Source organism: Tinamus guttatus, unplaced genomic scaffold (assembly GCF_059628265.1).
Source record: "Tinamus guttatus ecotype Peru unplaced genomic scaffold, ASM5962826v1 Tinamus_guttatus_pri_ptg000004l, whole genome shotgun sequence".
Taxonomy (NCBI): Eukaryota; Metazoa; Chordata; class Aves; order Tinamiformes; family Tinamidae; genus Tinamus; species Tinamus guttatus.
Window position 1 is genome coordinate 3,389,399 of NW_028288538.1, and position 26,557 is coordinate 3,415,955.

The window sequence follows — 26,557 nt, forward strand, 5'->3', positions numbered from 1 at the left end:
CAAAGAATACAGAGGAAACCATAATAAAAATGATACTGAAAATACATGATCAGAATATTGTACCAATCATTAACTCGTGTAATAGTACAACAGTTTAGCAGTAGGATTATTTTCAGCCCAACAATATTTTACTTAAGGGGAAGACTAGTATGTGAAATCAGGTGCCGTTTTAAAACGGGTGTGTTTCATATAGCTTTTTTCTGTTTACCAATACACACCTTTTAAAATGCAAGGTCAGTTCACAATAGCTCTACTCCAGAAGCTAAAAGCACATGACATATGACTGTAGGGCAAATTAAACCACTTAATGACATCTGCATGTGCCATCCATTCAAATACTGGATTTTGTACCACACTTGCACATTTCTGATATAGGCATATAGCAAAGATGGGCAATTTATACCTCAAATGTGTACTACTGCAGGAAAAAAAAAAAAAAAAAAAAAAAAAAAAAAAAACAGCTGGAGATTCATATTGCAGCTTCTATGGTAATCCCCACTTGGTACGAAGGCCTGTCAGGGGTACCAAAAGTGAAACAAGTTAGTGAAGTAACAGAGAGTACGAAATCCAATAGTACAAAGTCTGCTTGGGACAAGGCTCTTTCCCCTACTGCAAAGCAGTTTTATTAAATGGGATTTATTTTAGAAAGTTTCACAATTCTTAAAAAGTAGCGATACTTGCATTCCTGAAGGATTAAGTTCTACATTTCTTAATGCTAATTCAACTCTCTGAAACCAGCCCAGCAGAACCAGCAGGGCTGTTACAAGTAATATGCACAACCTAAAAATTCCACCCCCAAAACCTGCCATTTTGGTCCTCTTTTAAGCTCTTAAGATACTCTATGTGTTGAAGAGATGCCAGGAAGCTTGCAGCACAAACAAATGCTTCTTTGGCAAAAGGAAAACATTTTAATGCCCCCTCCCTCCAAAGTATGTGCACCTCACCACAACATATGCTAATATACTACCAAATAAGCCTCTTTATCTTGCCATTTTTATAACAAACCATTTCATTCATATCTATTTCAGTGCGCAACTAACTACCGCACAGAGCAGAACATTGTGTTAAATCAACATGTGGTTTATACCCAGGAATAAATCATGAAGACATTGTATTAAAAATTTATATATTCTAAAACAAGCCAAGAGGGACTGATTTTATATAAGTTGTTTCAGTGTAAAATTAAACATTTAAGTTATGCAGACATTTTGGGCCTTTTTACCATCCTTTGTCCTTTATTTAAAAGGAACATGATCAAACAGAAAGATTCCCACAAAGATGGCAGGAGAATTTTGTGCTAAATCTGCTATTAACATGCTAAAATAGATGTTACAGCCCTTTTGGGAAGATACCTGTGTATGCACATATGCCTACACATCAACATATGCACACTGTCCTACCCCCTCTTCCAGCTTTCTCTGAGGATACAACACTCAACTGAACCTCTCTTGGATATCAGCCAAATGCTAAACCAAGAAAAGGAGAAAGAACTGCTCTTTGGCTCTTTTTAGGCCTATGGTCTGCACTTAAGATATAAACACAGATAAATATTTACCGTCATGTTACTATTTTTTTTCCAAGTGAAATTGGTATTTAAAGTCATCTTCTTCCTGAAGAACTCAAAGAAGCAAGAGGGAAAGTGTTTTCCAAAAAGCCCAAGATGAAAATAAAGAAAACACATCCCCAAACATGCTGGAGCAAGACCACTTATGTAGATATGAGTACCAGACTTCGTTACCAAAACAGGTTCTTTAGTCTCTGCACATATCTTCGTTATTCCAAGGAAATCAGCACGACTTGTAAAGATACCAGAAAGAAAGACCTGCTGTGAATACGCAGATTTAAATACCAGTTAGCTACCCGAGACTCAGTCTACAACTGAGAAAACTGTATTGGGAAAACTATTAAGACAAATGGGAGAAAATAAAGTCAAGTTCTATGGGAGAGTCACCGTGATCCTTCAAAGGTTTCTCTCAGTTTAGATGTATACACCTGCCCCCCACTGCAGGCTGAAGAGGATTGTGAAGATTAATAATTGAAAATTGGCTTGTGATAAATGGAATTTTTAAATTATAGATTAATTAAACATTGTTAGAATTCGTCTCATTTGAAAACTGCCATACTCGAAAACTGGAGACAGGACTCGTGAGGTTTGCATGCTGCTTTGGAGGAGAGAGAAGTTAACGCTTGTGAAAGCCTGGTATTTATGCTTCCAAAAAGTTTCTGCAGTTCATCCAACCTTGATAGGGCAGGAATTAAGTGCCTCTCCGTGTTCCCGAGCGGGCACGTCGGCTGCTTTGGCACACACGCACGCACACAGTATTCCAGCACCAACGGGCTACGCAGGCTAATGCGGCTTGAAGCTGGCTGGGCTCCTGAGCAGCTTTGAGTGTTTATCAACTCAGTAGGTCAAAAGTCTGCAGACACTGGGTGGAGCAGCAGTATGCCACAAAGCTAACAGTTGTCCTCCTGCAGAGAGAGAAAAATATAAAGCGGGGGTGGGAGGGAAGAAGAGTTGTCAACATTAAAGTTACTGGCCCCGTTCCACAGCAGACAATACGATGGCTTGTAAAAGTACAGGGATTAGCCTGTCTTAGCACTTTAGCAAAAGAGGGTTCATTTGCTGTATATGAGTGAGGGATAAAGCAGCAGGGAAACGCTGCGGGGGTTCTCACAACCTCCCTGGGTTGCTTTGTGCTCCGTCTGAAGGAGGGCAGCAGTTCCTCTCTGCACAGGGTGGGGTTGGCTGTTACAGCCGGGAGGGTTTGCAGCTAAAATGAAAATAGCTGCTAGGAGCGCTTTGATTCAGCTTTGCTTGTGTGTTTCCTAAACCGCTGCTCGTAGGCATGAAAAAACTGAAGTCCAGCGGCCTCCTGCAGTTCAGCTGAGCGAGCAACGGGGCCCAGATCCTCGGCGAGCTTGAGGGACCGGCCACGCTGCCCGCAGCAGCTCAGATGCCACCAGAGATGGTCACAGGAAAGCACCGTCCCAGCCTCCCCATGCTCCAGTGTGACCCTCCCCAGCCTGGCAGGAACCGAGATAGCGGCCTGAAAAACGTTAAAAACGGTCTTCTCCTAATGCACAAATCACACTTTACCCAGTGCTAATGTCATCTGTGCTTTTTCACATAGAGAAATTGACCCTCCCTTCCTGTAAGAGGATACAGACTGTGATACAGAAATCCAGACAGCAGTTACTGCCATGAGCGTGGCATGTGCTAATCAATACTGCTCAAATGTTTGGGACCCTTTCCCTGTGTGTTTTATGGTCACTGTAAGCTCTTTGGAGCTGCAGCCCTGTCCTTCACATCTTCAAAAACCAGCTATCACACCTCTGCAATTCCAGACAATCTTCCCGTGCCAAGTGCAGGAGCTATGGAGATAAGGATGACAGGCTGCCCTCTTCAGATCTCACTGTCTCTGGATTTGCATCAAATGTCAGCTACTCAAGATTATATTCATTACTGCATTTTGCACTGTGCATTCTTGTTTAAGGGAGGGCATGATAATTTACATAAGGTAATTAAGATATCCACCTTGTGTTGTTTTTAAAAACAGTGAAAACCAGACAGAAATAACAGTTTTTGACTGATTCACTTAAAAATGACAATATAGTGTTCCTCCAAAAAAAGTATGTTTTTGTCAATTTATCATTTTATAATTCCTAAACAATAAAAGTGTGTATTGATACACCTACCATCCCATACTGTAAGCTTTATAATGAATAACAATTCAAATTTAATTAGAAATCAAAGCTTTCTGATTTTGGGGGGGACTCTGGTTTTCTATGTTCTCCCATTGTTGTCTTAATCAAGATAAGGATTTAGTGATAAGCAGATTACCATCACCTTCTTAAAATATTGTACCACTCTATTGGGCTGGAAAGAAATTATTGATCACATATTTGTAACATCTTAACCATTTTAAATATAAAGACTAACGCGGGAGCAATTTTATTTGAATCAGGATGAAACCCATTGAATTTAAACATCCGAGTGAACTGTAATACAATGACAAGTCAAAGAATGCCATCTCAATAAGCAAGAGAGCTTTTTTAAAAAAATGGTTTTTCCAAAAGAGCATTTATGCAGCCTTCCGGCTGCTGCCTAGATTTGACAGACCAAAGTTGTTTTCATTTCATAAAGTTGAATTGCTTACAAATCAGATATCTATTATGCCAAAAACCCACAGCAAAATAGACTGTGATTTAGCTGTGGAAAAATGACTAATACCATCAACGAGAATCAACAGTTACGCTCTTTTTTTGTAAACATTCTCCTATTGAAAAGCAGTGCCTTTTTATTGTTAGGGAAAATCGCTAGCAAATCAATGGATTTCAGCAGGACAAGAACTGTGCAGCATCTTGTGCATTATATGAACCAAAAATTAATTTGCAGAAACAGTTTGTTTTTTAAAGCACCTTTCTTTCTGCTCCCCCATCTCTAAGGAGATGCTGTGTAAGTAATGTCTTGATATGACTTCGCTAAAAGAACCTGAACAACACATTTGCTTGTTTAACCCAAGTGACTTTTCTTTATAGCAAACTAGGTTTCAAACAGTACTGTAGTTTTGTTTGAATTATACCAGCTATGAATGGGACAAAGCCTCCTTGTTGTTCAGTTTAAAGACTAAAGACCTTACTTCATGCAGGGTAAAAGAATTTTACGTTTCCTTCTACTGCCCCAGTACCTGTAGTGCTGCTATTTTGGTGACATTCTGATACATTCTGTAAAGGGGACTATTCCAAAGAGGAGAAAAATAAAGGAGAATTTCAAAGCAAAGCAAATAAAAGCCCCCAGGAAATTCAAAAGAAGAATCCACGGCCAGACGATGATGGTGCTGCTAGCCACTTTAGCACTCAGGAGCAAGGAGATAAGGATCTGTGTGAGCTTCCACATTCTTCACTTCATACTGAACTTGCATCTAGTAATATTGGGTTCACAATCAAAAATTAACATACTCTCCTTTTTTTCTTGTAGTTTTCTCAGGCATCTTAAACTTCAAGCAGGTACCACTTCCTACATAGGATATGGCAATTTCGGGCACCCATAACCTTGCAAAAAGGGAAGGGCACAGCCTGCTAAGTGATACCAGCAAAAAAATGAAGCACATGAGCAAAAAAGTGACAAAAATCTCTAACCCTAATGAGAGATCAGTAATTTTTAAATTCAAGTAAATTTGAGCTTAATTGTGGACAAAGTTGGATCTGAAATACAGAGGAAACCTCTCTGAAGGGGTATGGCTCTTCCAGGCTGAATCCTGAAGTCTTCATAGATTAAGCCTAGAGATTTAAGTAGAATCAATGGAAATCTCTCTGATGATGTTTTTTCATTGCAGAACGTGTATTTGTTAATATTATGGTTGCTGCCAGGCCACAGTATCAGCTGAGATTAATAGGGGATAGGAAAAGAATCACTGCAAGATGATCAGTGCTCACATTCAGGGTATTTTAAACTTTCGTTTGCATGGGGGCAATCCTCCCTGCATCACCCCCCATTTTGAGTCCTTGCTGTGGCTGTTCTCCTAGGCAAGTCTGTAAGTTTGCGTAGGCTTCTGAGCTTGACTAGAGAAACCTGCAGACATGTTCATAACTGCTATCACCATAAAAACTGAAATATTTTTAACGCATGTTTCTTAGCGAGCCACTTTTTAAAAATGTAGAATACTTCTATGGCTTATCTCAAATTCATTAGCATGGAAAAAGTATTTTGACTGCAGAGCATTCTATTTAAACTGTGGTTTTAGAGATTTTTTTTCTTTCTTTACCTTTAATCCTAGGACACTGTTTATTTGGTGGTGGCATTCTCCTTAAGTCTGGCTGGAGAGCATCAGGAGAAGTACCAGTGTTAGGCAATATATCCTGTCTGGGCACACAAGTGCCATCCACAAACAGATCAATCCCATCATACCAAAAATCCTTCACTGTCTAACATCAATCTAGAATACAGAAGTGATCCAACCCTTGTCTTAGGGCAGTTTGCTGGGTGCTTTGCAAGTAAAAGATTTGACAACTGTTATTGTAGTTGTAGGAAAGGAGCTTTAGATCTGAAAGCTTGCTAAGCTTAAAAAAAAAAAAAAAAAAAAAAAAAAAAAAAAAAAAAAAAAAGGAAAAGAAAACCCACTTTGCTCCATAAAGATGATATTTTTTTCCTAAATGAAATCCCAGTGTAATTTCCTGTATAATTACCCTTGGTGCAATCCAGCCATTGGAGTTTCCCTCAAGGGAAAGAGCTTTGGGTACACAATGGTAAACATGGGCTGGCTGCAACGATGGCAGTGTCCCAAGGGACAGTGCAGCAATTCCAAGAGGCTTTTGGGTAATGAGATCGGAGTCAGAAAGTTCAAATCTAGGGAAGAGAAGAAACAAAAAAGCCTTGTAACAAAACAACTGCACCATCAAGTCGAACACAGTAAGCACAATACAAGAACAATTGAGAACAAGTCAGGTCCCACTGTCTCAAGGCTGTCAGAACAGCAGCAAGTTAAAGCACATTATCCACAACCAAGGTGAAACACATGATGTTCTCATTGTGTAAAGTTTAGTGATGTAAAGGTTAGAAAAACCCTGCAGGTAAAAGATTAAGTGGGCCCAAATACCCAGCTGAACATACTGTCGATCAAGGAAATAATCAAAAGCAGTAGTATGTCACTTAGCATTCTCAGGCATAAGGATTCTGGAGGACTTGGGCTGGAGTTAGTATCCCATATTTATAATCTGCACAAGTGTTTAATAATAAACAAGGCACAATTCTAGAAAGGACATCAGTATTATTTTACTGAAATCTTTCAGCAGCCAATCCAGCAGCCAATGAGCAGTTAAGCTCATTCAAAAGCCCACCAGCAGCAAAAAGGGATCTCTAATATTTAGAATTAATTGAAATACAATCCAGCGCAGGATAATCCTCATAGCAAATAGGCCACTCCAAAGAGATCAATATATGCACAGTGATGTCCCCACAGTTCAAGAGATGCCATGGTCATTTCATGGGAAGAACCAATCATTTCTTTTTCAGGCTTAACCCAAGTTGCTTATTATTTTATACATTAAAACCAACAGGTTAATCTCTGTCTGAAAACTAAGACACAGCCAAGACAGATGAATGAGTTTAGGTGCTGAGTAATCAGGACAAGATGCAGTACCTGATAAATCAGTTTGAGATAACAGACTAGTTTCAGCTTTCAAACGCTGTAAGGTTTAATCCCATGCACAATGTTCCACAACATCACTTTAAGATGACAGGTTTGACAAACAGAAAAGTAGTCTAGCCACTTTCATACTTATCTAGAGGCAGTTGAGCATTTAACAGCATCTTTAAAGTTGCAAATTCAAGCAATCAGTGACAGATCAAACCGGCAGCTTTGATCATGTGTCCCTGTTTCGCCAAGCCACCATTATCTTATTCCTGACTCTGCTTTACTCATGTCTCAGTGAAATCTGGGTGTCACCATGGGTAATCCACAGCACCTGTCACAAGGTCCCTCAGAGGAAGAGCTATGAAGGCTATACAGCACAGAACAATCTTCCTAGCTGGAAATAGGAAAGGGTTATAACGATGCTTCACAATCTTTTTCAAGTTCTCCACTTTTGCTGCAACCAGATAAAATCTTCAGATCCTTGTATAAACCTCCTACAAACTTCCTTAAATGATTTTGCAATGTTGGCCTGTTATTCTCAAACCTACGTCTTCAAGAACCAGTTTCACACTCATACTCCAGAAATCACTGTGCAAGTCACCACTAGAAAAGGAAAACAGTTCTACTGATGATTTAAAAGATCTCGAACCCTGCTTTCTGGTATATATTATATTCTTAAATTCCTTTTCAGCAGGGACTAGAATTCTGCAAATCAGAATGAAACAGCATCCTTCACTGTGTAATTCTGGTGGAGCTGATATGATATGATAATGAAAAATTAAACTCATTGCATCTACCCTCTGTATGCAGAAACACATAGCACCTAAACTAGTGAATTAATTCTCTGCATCAGTTAATATAACCTCCAGAAAGCAGTGCTGCTTCCTACACATGCAGGCTGCTGTGTTTATCACACCCTTTACCATGAAGTCTCTTCCCTTCAGTATATTTGCTGCTGAGGTCACGGAGAATGCCAGCTCCGCGGATGCTCTTCCTGGCATGGACACAGTTCAGCACTTGGGACTTCCTCCAGGGGCTACAGCGCAAGCGACCCTTTACCGTAACCCTCTCATCCTTTTCCTGGAACTCTCCACCCTTCCCACCTTCTCCTTTCACCTCTGACGCTGACAAATTTCCAGGATGCCGCGAATAGGAGAGATTTGCAATACACCGAAATCTGAGAAAATCTGAATCCGCAGCTTATTCTCAGATATCACCAGCTCATGTGACAGCACGATATATAGCCAGATGAGCCAAGGGCCAGTTCACAACAAAGTCTGAACTGGGGCAGAACTAAAGCAGCTCAGCTGTCACGCTGCACCGAAATGGCCAGCGGCTGCAAACATTTCTATTGCCTGATGCACAAGTCTGCCAGTTTAGGAGTGTGCTGCCTGGCAAGGAGCTGCATTGTTGGCTGATGCATCTCATCTTGCCTCAGGAAGAGCATTTCTCATCTCCTATTTCCATTAAAGAGTTCCGGCAAAAAGTCTCCTTCTTCGTACAGCCCTCAAGAAACCATTGGTAAGCACCACCGTACCTTAGAAACAGTTTTTCAATCTCTGGCTTTGATATTTGGTATTTTGTTTTAAACAGCAATTTAAACATAATTTGATTACATAAACATGAATCTGCCCAGCTCTTTGAGGAACTGTTTGAAATGTTTCTCTCTCTGCAAAAACAGGAGTGGTTTTCAGGCAACCTGAAGAACGCACAAGTTTCACACCTTTTAAAAGCCTGTAGTAGGTGGTATAGAGCGTCCTCATGGCCAGTTCTTGCAACGGCAGCACACGATCCGTTTCCGTCCCTATAGATTTCACCTCTGCTGGCAGGAACACAGTTAACTGACCCGATGAAAAAGAGAGCAGTTTCACCTCTGAAACCTGAATTGGAGAACCACAACTGGAAGGACACAAAATATTTGGAAAGTGGTTAGAAAACAGTAAAAGTAACTTTGTGGAAAAATTCACATGATCAGCCCAAAGCACGCTGAGAGCTGCACCTTCCAAGGACTCATGGAGAGTGTGATACCTTCTGATGTGCATTTCCTACAGATCCCCACCCTCTGTGACATGCTGGTCTTGTGTCACCTGGAGGTCTTCACTGACCATGTTACATGTAAAAGATAGAAATGAGAACACTATCTTAAGGGGATCAATCAAGTCCACTACTCAGAAGTTGTCCTATGTCCCTTACTTTGCCTAAAAGCTGACCTCATTTAGCACCTGAATGCCACCATTGCTAAGTATTTTGCATAGGGAGCAGTTTTGTACCAATAATTGGTTTCCTGTGTTTTGGATCAACTAGCTGAGAATGAAGTGCCACTGGCTGATTCTCTGCTGTAACTTTCCCCATCCACAGAGTTCCCTTGGAAAGGAAAAAAACAAAAAATAAAACCCCTAAGCTGTAATAAGAAGATAACCCTGTAAGTCTACTAGCATTGTCCTTCCCAAATCATGAGAAAAAGAAGTTATTTGGATCCAAGGACAGCAACTTAGCCTGTAGTAAAAATAATAATTCTTTACATGATCCCTGTTGCAATCTATCATACCAAAGAGACACGCAAAGGAAAATTCTGCTAAGAAGTTGGGGAAGTCAATGGGGGAATTGGAATTGTTTATGACAACTTAAATTTGAAGCCAAGAGCAACTTGTTAGGGCCAGTCCTAACAAAATGGAACAGAAACACAAATTACTCAGCCTTCCCAGATATTGGACCTAAAACTGAGGTAACGCTATTAGGCTGTATCGGGCGTGAAAGAAATCTCTTAGTATTTCTCTGATGACAAAGAATCTCATCTCCTCTATTAAAGAAGAAAGCACCCCAGAGCAGCAAGCAACAAAGAACAGCAGCAAACAGCAAGTCAATAAGCCTCTTGTCAAAAACTTAATACGCTCCCACAAATCATTAATGGGATTTAAAAAAAAAAAAAAACAGGATTTCAGCGCTCTAATATTCCAATAATTAATTCTCCAGCAATGTGTTCCCAACAAATTAGCTGGCATGCATCTTCAAGCTGATCAGCCCCTCTGCATTCTAAATGGAAGGAATTCCCATAAGCTGCTACAGTTGCTACAATTCAAAGCTTGGCCGTTGGGGCCGCCCGACGAGTGGGGCTAGCGATGTTCAATGCTTATTCCCGCAACACCGAAAAACAAAGCAAGCAATCCAGACATCAAGCAGAACAATCTGAGAGAGACAGACCCTATGTTATATGTACGTACATAAAACACACACACATCTATAAAAACAAAAATCAGGATTTTTCAGGGAAATAATTTTGTCGTATGAGTAGTGCTGGGTAAAAATAAAGTCTTCACAAAAACAAACTTCATGGAGGTCAAGAACAAAAAAAGCAGGAAAGGGAAGAGAGGAAAGATGATTTATCAAGCAGGAATAATGGAGCTACAGAAGATCCCTGGCAAGTAAACCCCAAGGGGAAGAGCTGTGACCACCACTTGGCTCCCTTCAGCAAGCTGACAGATACCTAGCTGGAGACCATGAAACCCAATCTGCAAAAAGGAAGATCAAAATTTATTCTGAGTGCTGATATCATCACCTCTTATGTAAAAGAGGGTTTTTCAGTCAGTCTGACTGCAGGATTCCTAGACAGATATTCATTACTTACACAGTGCAATTTATATTCTATTTTCAGAAATCTAGCTTTATATTTGTAACAGCAACATGTCAGATTTTGTTACCCAGAGGATGCCCAGGAAAAGCACTAAACTGTGGATCTTCAGCCCTTTTGTTTGACCTGTAAAAATCCTGCATTGGATACTAACACCTTCTTGGAAAGAACATAGAAATGCTCCAGATTACCATTAATATGATTTTTAACAATGTTGCCCAGCACACCATCAAATGAAGGCTTGGGTTTCTTATTAAAGTATACAGAAATGCTTCTCCCATGTCAAAGTTTTTCTTAAAAATAATCTAGGATTTCAAAAGCTTTTCATAAAGGGAAGTATACATTTGGTACACAAATGCAAATACTATTTTGCTTACAAAATTAAATTATTTTATTTTTCCTTTTTCTTTTTATAATGAAATACTAGATTCATCGTGTTCTCCAGACAGAATGCTACCAGCAGTGGAAATGTAGTCTAGGCCAAAAGAACTGGTTATAGTTTTCTCTCTCCTGCATCTCCCTTTTAAAGGCAGTTTGTGGAAATTTAGTTATGGATTTTATAACCATTACTGAACAACAAAAACCAAAGATCGAAGAAACCGAAATTTTACTAAACAATTATCAAAATTCAAATTGAAATAGAACTTACTGTGGAGAGCAGAGGAGTCTCATAAAAGATGAGTGGGAAGATAAAAATATTTTGGCTGAGATTAAAATAAGGACTTCAAATGTTACAAAAATTAATCAAGTTGTTCTCTAAAATCACCTGAATTAAACAGGATGGTTGGACCATACTTTTTGGGGCATCTCCCCTACTGTTTTCAGTCAAATCAATACATTTCTATTATCCTTAAAGCCAACTATCTACCATCATTAATATTTTCTTGTAAGATACTCTCAGTTCTGAAAACAAACAAAAAACCTACGAATTATTTTACTGAAAAGCTAATCTTTTAAAGTTTGAGGCTGCACACAGATCAGTAAAATTATAATACAACTGCAAGTGTTTAGATATCACACGATCAGCTATGCGACACAGGAATATTTTTTTTTAAAAAAAAGAAAATGTCAAGACTCAGTATCTCACACATTGCAGTAGAGCACAGGCTGTAAAGAGGGAATTTATATTTAATGTAAGATCTGCTGAGAGCAAGCGTACCAGAAATTTATAATTAGATGGTAATGGCGACAATTCTCCTCTGATCAGTCTTCCACCAGCAAGACTCCATTCATTTCAGCACTGCTGATCCCAACTTATGCTAGTGTCAATGTTGAAAGAATTAAGCTACTGTCCTACACAGACCACTTTTTCCTCACATCCTAACCGCAAACATGAGACTGCCTAGGATATTTTTGAAATGCACACTTAAAAATATACCTGTCAATCCAGAATTCCTAAAAAAAAAGTTACTTATTTTAGTTAGTTGGTGCCAAGCCATATGAAGTGCTGATGCTGGGATGTAAAGTGAGCGAAGGGGCTGCACGTGACATTCCAAAAAATGGCTCTTATCTTAAAAAATCTTAGGAATTACAAACTAGTGAAAAGCCTTAACATATGAGAAAGGTGGTTTTTTTTTTTTTTTTTTTTTTTTTTTGCATTCTTTAGTTCTGAAAAACAAGATTAAAAAAATCTACAAAGCCTACACTTTTGGCCACATTTAAATGCAGCTACTCTTCAGGTTCAAGCACATTAAGAATTCCTTTAGAATAACTGCACTGACTGTTATGGCTTAATACTAAAATATTGTAAGTCAGCAAATTAATACACAAAATTTATTACCAAAGTAAAAGAGAACTGGCAGCTGCAGTAATGCCCTTAAAGTAACATTAGTTCTGAATCAATCACAAAAAAGAGTTGTATCATACAGGCACACATTTGGGAGAAATTTTACAAGGAAAAATTATGCAAAACATTTAAATTAACTCATACCTACCCACTGCAACCAATGACTTTATTATACAGATAAGAAGGAAGCCCTTTCAGATGAATGTTGTTATCCACATAAACATATTGTAGCTCCCGAGAACGACCTAAATCTGGGTTTAGAAAACAAGAAAAAAAAAAGTGAGGAGGATAAGGGATGACAAAATGACAATTTTAAGCAAAACAGTTTATTAAAAAAAAAAAAAGAAATAATCAAACTTGATGTAAGCAAAGTTAAATTATTAACTTCTCACCTTAGAAAGTGAGCTAATTATTTTATTATGGATTAACTGAAAAACTGGTTAGAAATTGACATATATACATATATATATACACACATATATATATATAAATAAAACCTTTTTCAATATCCCATTAAGAATTTTCATACTGAAAACTCTAAAGTCAGTTTGGAGAAAGAATGGGACAATTTATTTCAAAGTTATTACATATACTTTAAGAACATAATATTTGTATGCCTCTATCTTAACCTTTTATAGCCTTTAAGAGTCTGTTACAGAAACTAATCAAGACAAACAAGTGTTTGGCTGAATCGGGCACACTGAAAGCTCAGCGTAAAATTGACCGGTTCTGACTTCCCATTTTTCCCAACTGTCAATTCTCCTAATTGGCATAAAAACAAAGGTCACCTTAGAGGGATTAACATAGTTTCTGTCCCTTTCATACTCACCATCATACCAAGAATAGAGTTAAAAATTAGAACATTTTCTGTGATATTTCTCTTTAGATATTTTGTTCGGAGTAATGAACTGTCTAAGATCCCTCGTTACTCCTTATTATGACAGTAGGTAATGCAGTCCTTTATCACTGAATAGTTCTTCTTACACACAGAGCTCTGGGTGTAATTTAACCCAGATAAAGCAAATAGCTTTTCAAGGGTGTATCCCACGCTTACAATATATCGAATGTCTCCAGCTCTCGCCCTCTCGAGTGGCAGCTGCAAGCATCAGAAACCTTGGAAGATCACGCTGAGGAACTTGAAGGAGGCAGCATTATCGAATCTTTTGTAGAGAACAAGTGATGATACCAACAGAAAACCTAACAGGTTTCTTTTTTGGAAGAAAAGTGCCAACACAAAAACTTGACTTGTTTTTCCTTTTAAACTAGAGCCTTACCCTGCTACAGTCTATGGAGGTTTTGACCTAGGCTTCAGGAACAACTGGCCTTTATTCAGATTGGAGTCAGTGGACACCTTCAACCAGCACAGGCTTCTTTGACACTATCCCAAGGAGATTTAGGTTCAACGTGCTCTAAGATGCACACACCGATCGTTCTGCCCCCAAGAGCAGAGAGAGGCATCTCCAGTGCCTGGCGGGCACTGCTGGGAGGAGCTAACGTGCATCCTTAGGAGCTACCACCTCAAAAAGATTATTTATTTTGGCTGGGGATATTGCCTGGCTGAAAATAGATTACTGAAGTCCTGGGCTATTTTTAGATGAAACAAAAGCATTGTTATCCTACAATGAATAAAAATATGGTAATGCTGGGCCACTGTAAAAGCCTGTACTGCTGCAAAAGAGCCAGGCAATAAAAGTTAAAGCGCAAAGCGCGTGCACGGCATATCTGAAACCAAACGGACACTGCCTCGTGCTGCAAGAACTAATTACACTAATAAGAGCTGAAAATTAGGGGTGACTGCATAGCTTGGATGTGCTACTGTTTAACTTATTAATTTGGAGAATGGGAGTTTTTTTCTATTTTTTTAAGGCTCATTTGTTCATTTCTACACAGATGTATATAAGTGGGCTGGAAATCAGGCAACCCAAAAAAAGACTAAGAGGTGCCTTTTTCATATGCATTTTGGAGGGAGGGAGGGGGTTGGCTTTTTCTCCACCCGCTTGATGCATCTCATCACTTTGCTCTGTCTTTATCTTATGCTATGTTTAGACGGTAAGTTCTGAGTTGAAGACTGCATTTCCTAGGTAATTAAAACAAGTTTTTGGACGTTAGACAAAATATCTCAGTAGGAAAAATTCAATTCCCCACGCCAAATAGCCCGTAACTATAAACGTTCCTTTGATACAGTTTCTTTGCATTAAATAACCAAGCATCTCCCAGTCCCCAAAGATTTTTTTCAACTTTCAAACACTATTCATAAAGCTTAGTTAAATTTAAATAAATCATCACTTAAAAAGCTCTTTGTATCCTATCTCCATTAATTTTTATGTCTTATATCAGTCAACAAATAGTGTTAAAACTCCTCTAAAAAACACACTTCTTCAGAACTTTGTGAAATAAGGAAGCTGCCCATCTATGAAAAGGCTAAAGCTACAAAGAAGGTTTTCATGTGGCTTTTGCAAGCCTGCACTGTGTCTAAAACATTTCCACTTTCCTCCTTCCAGGCTCTCAGATCAAAGACCTTTCTCCTAGAAATGACCAAATGCCATAAGTCCTGAACAAACCCCAATTCTAATTTTTTGCTTTTTCTTTCTTTCCCCCCTCCTTTTTTTTGTATATTAAAAAAAAAACCTCAGGGCCCTGGCATATGCATTCCACATGGCTGAGGATGGAACAAAAGCTCTTGTGTGTCTGCACTGATGCTCTTTTAACCATATTGAGAGGGCAAGGATACAAAAGCAGCATATACTGAGGCAGAATAAGGCCTTTGTCTACTGTGCACTGATAATTACTAGGGACAATTTCTAAACAAAAAGTGCACATAAACCCTCAATAAAGTAATATAACACCAAATATCTGCTGTCATAACCTGTACTGTGAGTACACTTCGAAATTTATGGCCTATTTTAATTATATTTGTACCTTTATTACATAAATAATTTTTATTCTAGCATTGTCAACAGATTCAAATTTCTACTTGCAGTGGAATTTGTTTTCAGGCATTGAAGAATTTGGTAACAGTAACAATTTAAATTTCTATCAAAGGGTAATTTATAATATAAACAGATAGATATAAAATAATCAGTAGTTCCATCTGCCATTCAAGAGAATTCTCAAGACCACTTATCAGAGCAACAGGAAAACTGCATCCTTCAACCAAACGAGTAACAAAAAAGTTCACAGGGTTGGCCAGGATGCCAGTTCCAGTTTGACTTGCACTTATAGTTTGGGTATTTTTTAGAAATTTATTAGAAAATCCAAAGATTCAAATCTGTGCATTTTTATTTCTTTGAATATAAACTGGAATATATGACAGCTGAAAAATAATCTTTTGTGTGAAATGCTTCTACATCCAACCATTAAGTATACGCTGCAGAACAAACGCCTAATTCATTGTTTACCCATCTGCTTGTTTACATGCCAGTTCTGAAAAATCAGAGTGGCATGAGGTATTTTATATTGTATTTTACAATTTTGGTTCCTTTTGTTACACTATTTTTTTTCTTAAGATGCATGTGTTCTCAAAGTGCAGAAAGGTAAATATTACCGTTTAAAATAAAAAAAACATATAGGACCAAACTACATGGTACATATCCAGCAGTGCAGTGAAAGTGCAGGGATTGGAATATATCTTCTTTTTATTAATCCCTAGAAAACATAAATTTCCATTATACAAGCAAGGCTTCCACAAGCAGCTACTAGGGCCATGCTTAGATGAAGAACTGATTCTGTGGCGCAATGGATGTTAATCACCATATGGAAAACAAGAAAAAAAACACACTTTAACAAGCCAGTATGTTAGCCAATATGTTTAACACACCACTATTTCTTCTAACATGGACATGTCTAATAAAAAAAAAAGGAAGAAAAAAAAACCTATTTATCACTGCTTGGTGATAAATAAGATGTCTGCCTTCCTACTCTGCTCCCTAATTTCAAGAACTTGCCTGATGATTTTTGCTTGATTACCACTTGTAAATGTTTCTACAATGTGTGTGTCTCAGTTATTTAACCTCCTTATTCACGGTCATTAACCATGAAAGAGAAGTTGGATGCAGGAGTATACACAAAATAACATTAGCCAACATGGGCAGCCAGCAGAAATAATGCTACAGTTGTGCCTCAACCTCAACAGTGCTCCATGCCCCAGCATACACTCCAGAATTTACCTCCACATGGCAGAAGATAGATTTAATCTTTTTGCTTTTTCAGTGCCCTAACCCTCTCTTCTACTTTATTTCATCACATCTTGACCATTCTGAAGCCTTCTGATTCTTCAGAAGGAAGGATTAAACATTAACATTTATTCCATACCGCTTTTCCTCTGAACTCTAGGATTTATGATTCAGTTTCATATTCAGAGATAGCAAATTATCTCCAAATGTTCACCAGTGAGTCACTATTAAGAACTACTGAACAAGGTCAATTGATAGTCTTTGATGTTTCCCGTTATTTTAAAGTTCCTTTTGAATGTTTTGAATTTTGAGTCTAAAAATAAAGAAAAAAAAAAGAAGGTGTGTCATTTTATTAGAGATTTATTTCCTCCTTTTGAACTTAAAACACTTCAGCAGATCTGCAGCTGATCCAGGTCATCGCTCACTCACAGATAAGCTACTAGCGTAAAAGTAAAGAAAACTTACATTAACCGTTCAAATCCTTTAATGTTTTACATCTTATCATATATAACAGCATCTTACTTTTTCGAAATTAAAAATACTGAGAAGTCTTCAACTTCCCTCACTTGTAAAGCGGAGCTAAAAAGATTTGCCAGAGTTGGGGTAGTTACTTTGCTCATTTTAGAGAGTGCTGTGGAAGTGCACGATGCATCCTGGGACTCATTTCCTCGCTTACATAATGACGTATGTTTGGATATACCCAAAACATTCCCTTTGGAGAGGTCAGTCACAGTTAGAGGCCCCCGTCAGTAGTAAAGGCTTCCTGAGTCTTAGCTTATCAACTTCTTTGAAGACTAAACAGCTAGTACTATAAAAACTGTTAATATCTGTACAATGCAATTACTTTAGAAATGAGATTACCTCACTTTTTTTTTTTCCAACATGATTTGCTGCATCTAAACTTCATCTGCACCTAATCAACCAGACTCCAATAGTGTGCTAGAAAAACTATTAGTGGATATTCAGCGGATGTGACAGATCTGTCTGTGTATCCATATTTCAGCAGAAATCAGCCCTTGACAATCCACTGCAAGTAAACAGCACATGGAAAAGGACTTGCTTTTCAGAGGCAAAGCACACAGTCCTGCTAACATGGCAACTCCTTCCCACCAGAAGGCACCACATGTTCGCTGCACCTCTTGCTACCAAGCATCCCTTCTACAGACCCAAACTTACAAAGGGTTAAAAGGCAGATTAATTCTTTTCTGGGCTACCGCTGTCAGATGGATGCCTATACACAGCACAAACTAAAATTCAGCTAAATTATGCAGTGCTGCCATTCCTCATGATGCTACATAATTTCTGTGTAGTTACTGGTTTCCATGGTGAGTTAAAAACCCTAGCTGAAGAATCTTTGTTAAATCATCACATCTAGCAAACAAACAGCTCATTACCCAAAGTGGTGGAACTCAGATTACATAGTATTATATTTAAACAGGGCATCGTTTAAACTTTCTTTCCCTCAGTTAGCTAAAAATAAAGCAACTTTAATAGCTGACCTATGGCTTTAAAACAGACATGAAACCTTAGTGCTTCTCACTTTTTTCACTTATTATCTTACTTTCCAACAACGCGATCACTGTAATGACCCTGCAAAGGGACCGGCATGGTTGAAAATCGCCTGTTGGTGGGTTGTTTTGGAAGGGAAGGTTGTTTTTTCCCCACTCCCCGGCGCTGGGCCGAGGGCAGTGACTCACCGAGCGGCAGGAAGGCCAGGCGGTTGCCGGCCATGGAGAGCTCGTTGAGGCTGGGCAGCTGGCAGAGGTGGCGGGGGACGCAGCACAGGTGGTTGCGGTCTGCGGTCAGGTACTGCAGCGACAGACACATGTGCAGCCTTTCGGGTAACGTTATCAGCCGGTTGGTCGAGATGTCCAGCGTCTGCAGCTCCCTCAGGTCTCCGACCTCTGCAAGGCAAGCAGGCATGGAGATGCATTAATTATGTTCATAACGAAGCTGCAAAGATGATCTCAGCAAAACAAAAGCAGCTATTTGTGAGGCAGTATGGTTAAATATGACCGCTCTCAAAACAGCGTGTTGCTGAACCGTGTCTGTTACTACCAACAAAAACATCAAGTCATTTTCAGGGCCAAAATCAGAAATAGCAAAAAAATGAATGCTTAAAAATAAAAGACTTTACATAGCTTTTGGTTAGCAAGGGTGTTTTACATGACCTCAAATTCATGCAAATTTAGATTAACTTAAAAAAAAAAAAACACATATGTGGCTACAATGCTGATATCCACCTTACTTCAGATTCTCTTGCAATTAGACTTAGAGATACATGCATATCATTTTCTGCTTAGTGACAGTTCTTTCACCAAGCCTGCTCAGGAACGACTGCTCCCTACAATTCAAAAGGGCTAGCTTGAATTAGAACACATATTCATTTTAATGATCTGTGAACCATTACGGCGAGTTACATTATTTCAGCAGGACATTACAGTAAGTTATAAACTATAGTTGCAATAATTACAGTTCGAGACATTTTCTTTCTTAACACTAAGAATCTGATTAATTACTGTCACTGTAAGAGCTCTGCAGAAACCCATGTGGTTCTTTAAATAGTTTCATGTAGCTTTTTCTGCAGATTAAAAAAAAAAAAAAACTTCAAAGTGTGCAAGATCTAATCAAATAAGTAGCCTCACTTGTGTAACGGAGGGATTTCCTTTGTCTGGTCTTGGGACCAAGCTGTGCTTCTCCGAAGGCAGATGGACGAATACATCAGAGAAGCCTTATGGGTCATCTCATTTGTTTATTAATTCTTTTACCATAAATCTATAAGTGAGATAGTTCTATTAAGTAGTTCTCCTGAATATGGGAGAAGCTTTAAACAGTTTTGCTTTATTATTAAATACATTGCAATAATACAACCAACCCATCAAGTATTCAAGTGCTCTAAATTCTCCTGGCAATTCACGGCATCTTCCAGAACCAGGTTTACTTGGCCTTAGCTAGATAAATCCAACTTTTGCATCTGATAGCTGATAGCATCTGATAGAAGATTCCCCAAAATTGTCTATACTGAAAACATGACAGATCAGGGAAATTATAAAATGCACAGTCTACAGTTCTATTGCCCAGATTTTATATATATATATATATATATATATATATATACACACTCTATTTCAGGTAAGCCTCAATAAGATCTGTTGTGCCCTTAAGCTCCCTCTGTGGCAGGAGCTAGAAAATTCCTTATTCCCTGAGCTCTGAGAGCACCTTGCACCATTTCTGCATCTTAAGACATAAACAAAGAGCTGGGTTAATTTCCAGCCATCTTATACACTGTAGGAAAAAGAAAATGACAAATTTAAAGTTGAACTTCAGATGGTGACACAGCAGCTGCAATACAAAGATGACCACATTCTTCAAACCTTTGACAGTTTTGATGTTAACAGCAATCACAAGCTCTATTTAAAAAAGAAAAAAATTACTTCAAGACTGAAAATAAATTGCAAAAGAAAAATAATCACCATTAAATAGCGGAAGACTGTTGTGCAAAATTACTAAAGCAGTCTCATTTTGAAGAGTTTTATATTCCTCACAAAGGCATATGCTTTAAAACAGTGACAGGAAGAGAGCCACCTACATTCAGCCAAACCACTGACCACAGGCAGGCAATAATAGGGCTCGCTATTTTCAGGCACTAACCTTTTTCTCTCCCACTAAAAACAGTTTTCTAATTCAGTATAGGTCCAAAATCCCATAAATGTTATGGTTGGCAAAGTTGGCAGAGTTTCAAAGACATTGCTAGAATGATATGTTTCAAATCTAAGAGGAAATAAAAGTATTCTCGCTTTATCCTTCATCCAAAAAACACATACTTGTGCAAAACTTCACCCTCTCTACCTTAATCTTCCAATGCATACCAGATGTAAACATCCACTTTCAACGCAGAGTACCATATGTTACAAAAATACCCACCAACCCATGATGAAGTTAAAAAGTAAACCAAACCACTGAAAGTGCCATCAGATTAAAGATAGAGCCCCCAAGACTCCCCACCTCAGAGTTGAAAGCTCATTCCGAAAATCGTGCTCAGACATATTTTAATGACACTAAATTGCTTTCCATCTCATTAGAGCAAAGGAAAACAATAAAGAATGAAACAAAATATAAACAGCCCATTAATAAGTTTTTCAAGCCTTTATTTACTAAATACTATTATCCATACTTTTAAAATCTTGCAATGTAAATACTGAAGGATACCTTGTCTAACAAGTAGTGAAAGATTTACAAACCTCTCATGGAAAATAACTAACTAAAAAGATTTGTCAGAGAAGGGATTTTGATTCAGAGATTTTAAACTCAAATAATGCTGCAACCAGAAAGAGACAAGCATTATGCATCACCATTAAACACCACTCAGGAATTGCAATTACATTTAAATGAAATTCGTAAATGTGTAATTTAAAATTTATATTAGCTTCAGTATTTTAAGATTAACACTATCAAAATCAACACAGCAGTGTGCAGAGCCCGGTTTTGACATCAGAGGCTAGAGCAAATCCTTGGGAGCCGAACTCGGTTTGTGGCGGCACACGGAGTCCCAACTTTAAGTTACTGTGTTGATTTTTGGACCAAAGTGTTTCAGCTACATCCATCTGCTTTCACATACATTTGGGCAATTATGTGGTTTGACCATATGGTACAAATGTGTTCAGGGGGCAGTACACATGAAGTATCTGACAGACTGTAAATTCACATACGGCCTTACCTCCCAGAAACTTATACCCAGGCTTACCCCAGAGTCCTGCCTACTGGCTTCGAGACTCGGTTTCAGTGACACACACGAGTACTTAAGACTCCATATGTATTATTTGTATTTAAAACTGCCAACACTCAGAATAATTAAGTCACGTTTTTCATCCTTGCTAATATGAAGAGTAAACACAGGATTTGGATGTGATGACTGGGGCTCCAAAACCCAGTCCTTGCATTTGTTGCAACAGCTTTCCAAACCACTTGGAGAAAGGGACAAGTGATCTTAGTGTTTATATTTACAAAAGACAAAACTCCAAAAAGGTGCGTGTATCAACCCAGGAAGAAAAGAAACATTGTGATATTGTTGTTACCAAAAAGGTTAATCCTTAAAACAACTTGAGGATATTTCCTAAATTATGACCTTCTAACAAAACTGACTGTATTTATCTAGCAACACAAAAAATATGGCTCAGACAGCTTAAATGCCAGGTTTTAAAATTAATTCCTATGGTTTATTTGCAGGGAAAACACCATCTGGAAGTAACCAGCCTATACAACATATAATAATTGCCAAAGGCAATTCAAACTTCCTCAACCTTTGGGGGGTACAGGCCTCACCAGCTGCATAACTGAAAAAACCTAACAGTTTTCTTTAAGTTTCAAGAACAATCCCACCTTTCCCTGATGGGCCATAACCCAAAAGTTTATCCAAAGATATATGAAACACATACACAGTTGGATTTGAGTGCATGGAAGGCATGGATTTACTTTAAATTACACATTATCTGTGTATTTCAAACCAAGTAAAGAAAAAAAAGGGGGGGGGGGAGGAACAGAAAAGGGCTATAGACCTACCTGCATGAGTATGCACCTCAAAACAGGATATTAAGAGAAAGCAGAGAACCTACAAGGAATGGAAAAAGGGACTGATCAGCAAGGAGAGCTGTCACTTAGAGGTCAGACTGTAGAAGTTAAATGAAAATTGCAAGAAGAAACAGCCAAAAAGAGGGAATTCTCAAAGAAAATTGAAAACAAATGAAATCTTTCTAAGAAAGAGAACAAAAACGAAGAAGTGGTGTCAAAAAGGAGTAGAAATTAAGATGACAGACCAAATGTTAAATGAGCTTTTTGCATCAGATTTTCCTGCAAGAATGATGCTGTGTATGAGGACAGAGACAGAATACCTCATGAGAGCAGAGATAAAGAACCTGAAAATTACCACATCCATTACTGAAATGAAATGAGGCTGCTTAAAAAATTTCTGCCCAGGCATACAGAGAAAAATGGGTTATACATCAAAACTGCAAGCTCAGGAATGAGGTTTCTCAGTAAGACATTTAGGAGATGGTAGCCTAGGGCTGAGAACAAATGTTTAACCTGTGCCCAAAGAAGGCCCAGTAAACTTGGTGTTCTTCAATAGCTTGCAAGAGTAACCAACACCTGGCACATATGAGTGGAAAGGATATTTTACTAGCTTATCTTCCCTCGATTAAATTACATCTCTTAGTTAATGGTAACATGTAAGTACAGCATCTAGTACTGCACACACGGGAAAGCAAGTTATCGAGACAGAGTAAAAAAAATACTAGCAGTGTTCCTCAAGGGCCTTGTTTAGAATTGCTACCATTTAACATGGTAGAACACTAGGTCTTGGATGGCTGATGAAGCAAACATTTAAAGTACTGCTAATATGGTAAAGAATCAATTATCATACAGGAAGAAACAAAACCGTTTATGCCTAAGTGACAGAAATGGAATGAAAAATAATGGGAAAAATACTGCAAAGTCAGGAACTCTGAGACTGATGGAAGTGTCATCTGCAATTACCTGGGAACAAGGGAGGGAGAGGGACTGGGAATACTGGTTCACTGGTAATGAGCCACCAGTGGGAACGACTCGGGCAATTTCTAGATAGAACCAGTATTTTAGTAGGAGCGAGGAATACCTTTGTAGGAGGCATGGCATGACTTTGTTTGAAACACAGATGTTCAGAAACAGAGACAGGGTTAAAAATAGGTATCTAACTGACATAGAGAGCCATTACCACAATGATTTCAGATGAAGAGATCAGGCAGCCACAACTATAGCACTGTTGACTTGTGCGGGTGGTGTTAGAGGAAGAAACTCGACACAGACACCTGTAAAGTATGTCCCCAGGATAGGTTTAAGAAAAACCCTAATGCCACAATCTCAACTACTAAATTAGTTACGAAATATGGGGGGATTCCTCATGCCAAGCAGCTGAAACCAGAGATCAGCTCTGCAATGCCTCAAGAGGACTTAAATATCTTACAAGATGATTGAAATAAATTAATAGTCTATTATATGTTCTATTTACTGTCCTACCACACAGCTCACATCTCATAGTTTATAAAAATCTTTCTTTCTAGCACAAATTGACACTTTTGATAGACTTGTGCCATCTTCAAACAAGGAACTCTGACAAGTGAAAACTGGTATCATTAGATTTAAGGGCAGAAGGAAAGAAAAAAAAATTGAAGGCAAAAAGAAACCCATTTTGCCACTAATGTATGCAGAACTTTCACTGTTTTTCTAATGAGAGCGTTTAAAGGGTTCTGCTTCTCATGAATAACTGAACTGAAGATCTGCTGCATCCTTCCTGTGCAGCCCAGCATTTGCAGTGTATTTTAAGAAATGATTGGGAGGCAGGTTGTGATGCTGCACGTTTCACAGATAACCTGTATTTCAACAGGCCTGAATATGACCTAAAAAATTGCAAGAATTCTATGGAATAAACCTCTATCCTAACTGATTAAATTTGATTTAAGCATACTTATGCTTCCATTTCCCAGAAACATCCTGGCTGGAATGAACGGGGGAAAAGCTTTTCTAGGTCAAGGTTGCCTTTGTGCATGAACACTCGCACACAATACCTCAAAGATTTTAGCAACTCTCAGGTTCACCTACTTGAGCCATAAATTAAGACACCTCTCAAAACTTTTAAGAAAAAAGTGAAAAAAACTCACAAACTTCTCTTGAATTTACCCAGTCTGACTCTTTCTCAACCTTGCTAGCTGTTACACACAAACTGGGTACCAAAACTTATTTATTTCCTATCATCATCCAAGAGCAAAGGTGGGTAAAGTGGCTTTCTGAAGTGCAAAACAATAATTCAGCCACGTAGCTGAAAACAGACTTTAGGAACGAGGGTTTCATTAAGTTTCAGTAATGCAAATTCGAAGTGTCAGTGTTTCCCCATCTTTTTCACAATTAAACTTCAGCTGGCCAAACTGGCAGCCTTCTATATTTTACTCGTCCAGAAACCTGTGTTCTCCTCAGCATCTGCACTAAAGCAACTAAATCCTTTCCTCCCCAAACTGACACTACAGATCCAGAGAGGGTATTAGCTTCTCTTCCTCATCTCTCCTCAATGTGCTTGCATCACACCTGTTAAGCCAACATATTTTTCATGAACCCCTGCCAGAAATCACCCACACAAGTGAATTATTTCTCCAGTGATGACAAGTCTTTTGAGGCAATAAATGATTGGAACAGATATACTTTTGGAATTGAGTGCCATGCCAAAAGAAAAAGCTACAAGTTAAGTGCATGGATCCACTCACAGTCTTTAAGACAGATGCCTCCCTAAGTCCCTTTATATAAGGTGTTAATTTTTTTAAATGTCAACCTCCAGTGCCAGAAAAAGTCTTAGTTTCCTAATGCCTGCATTTGTGCTTTCACAAGCAACTAGAAATTCCATTTTCTTTCATAATCTCATGGTTTAGATTAAAAATGTTAGAATAAATCAGGTAATAATAATACCACAAAAATAGCACACAAAAGTGGAACAGGTTGGGAAAGAGGTTGAAAACAGTAAGAGAGCAGCAATCCACAACATTAGAAAGACTGGAAAAAACAAACAGTTGTTTATGGAGAATGGAAACTCAAGGCCATGAAACCCTTTTTAGAAGAGAGCTTATCCTTTCATTTTGCTCTATTGTACTCTGTTACATTCTACCCCAAAGCAAGGTACTATTACTGCAAAAGATATGTGAAATTAATACACCAAGAGATCATTCTGCAGTTTTATTAAAATTATGCCCCTTATTTTGGAAAGGGGGACTAAGAGGAAGCGTGAAAAGAGAGGGGTATTTTGTCAGGTATGCTACAGGAAAAACTCTGCTAGTCTCTTATAAAAAGAGTGTTATTTGGGAAGTAATGCATTTTCACTGCTGTATTTGCTATGAAGAACAGTTACTTTCCTGTCTGGGGCATTCCAAACGGTACAAACAAACAAACGCGATACAAATTAAGCAAGAGATGTATCATGTTTCTCTTGTTTTGTTACTGTCTTACCATCTTTATTGATGCATTTCATTTACAATTCACTTCTCATTAATGTCAAAACATGAACTATGATAAAAGCCTTCCAGAAAAAAAATCAGTGCATAAAATAAAGAGCTACTGATTTGAAATCAAGAGACCAGCCAACCAGAGATGGCTGCTGCAGTCCCCCACTATGATTAGTGGTACAAGAAACCAGCAATCACCCAAAACTGAAGCAAACAAAACATGCAACCTAGGGAGAGATTAAGCACAGTCCAGAAAGCCAAGGAGACAGGGTCAAACCAGGCCGCAAATTCTGGGACTGCTTTTTCATTTCTTCATGAAAGGAAGAACTTCAACTCAACAGACTGGTCTTGCTCCTAACTTGCTACTGCTTTACTGTCAGAATAATCCAAGCAAATCTGTTGTGCCTGTTGCTATCATCTGTTTCCAACCAACTAGAAGCAGACACAACTTCATTCCTTTCCCTAAGGCTCCCCCACCCTGAAGTAACTACATGCAGAACAAAAGCAGTAAGTCCAGGGGAGATTTTCATCTTTTGAGCAGAAAAGTCAAATTAGGGCTTTTGTACACATGAAGCCAAATGATGTCCATCCAAGTTACTACTGGGGGACACCAAAAGAAGCCTTTTCTCTGAGGGTAGAGACCATTTCCATAACAAAAAAAAGAGGAAGCCTTCCCATTGCAGTGCTAGGACACCGCGGTGAGACCACCCAGCAGACCAGATAACTCCCCGCGAGGGAAGGTCAGGCAGGAGCAGCTACAGTGACGTGGCTACCAAGAAAACGGCTTATAGGACCAACCATTAACAGTTTCGGAATAATTG

General features: G+C 38.5%; 1 protein-coding gene across 1 annotated transcript in view; it reads right to left on the reverse strand.

Annotated features, from left to right (window-relative positions):
- Positions 1-2,149: 2,149 nt before the first annotated feature.
- The window catches only part of LRRC28 (leucine rich repeat containing 28), a 48,763-nt gene continuing 24,355 nt past the window's right edge, over positions 2,150-26,557 (reverse strand). Inside the window, exons 6-10 of the mRNA XM_088539644.1 lie at positions 18,417-18,623; positions 12,696-12,798; positions 8,857-9,032; positions 6,187-6,346; positions 2,150-2,469 (exon numbers count right to left, since the gene is read on the reverse strand). Of these exons, the coding sequence (XP_088395770.1) occupies positions 2,397-2,469; positions 6,187-6,346; positions 8,857-9,032; positions 12,696-12,798; positions 18,417-18,623 (719 nt within the window). The 3' untranslated portion in view covers positions 2,150-2,396. The remainder of the gene's footprint in view (positions 2,470-6,186; positions 6,347-8,856; positions 9,033-12,695; positions 12,799-18,416; positions 18,624-26,557) is intronic.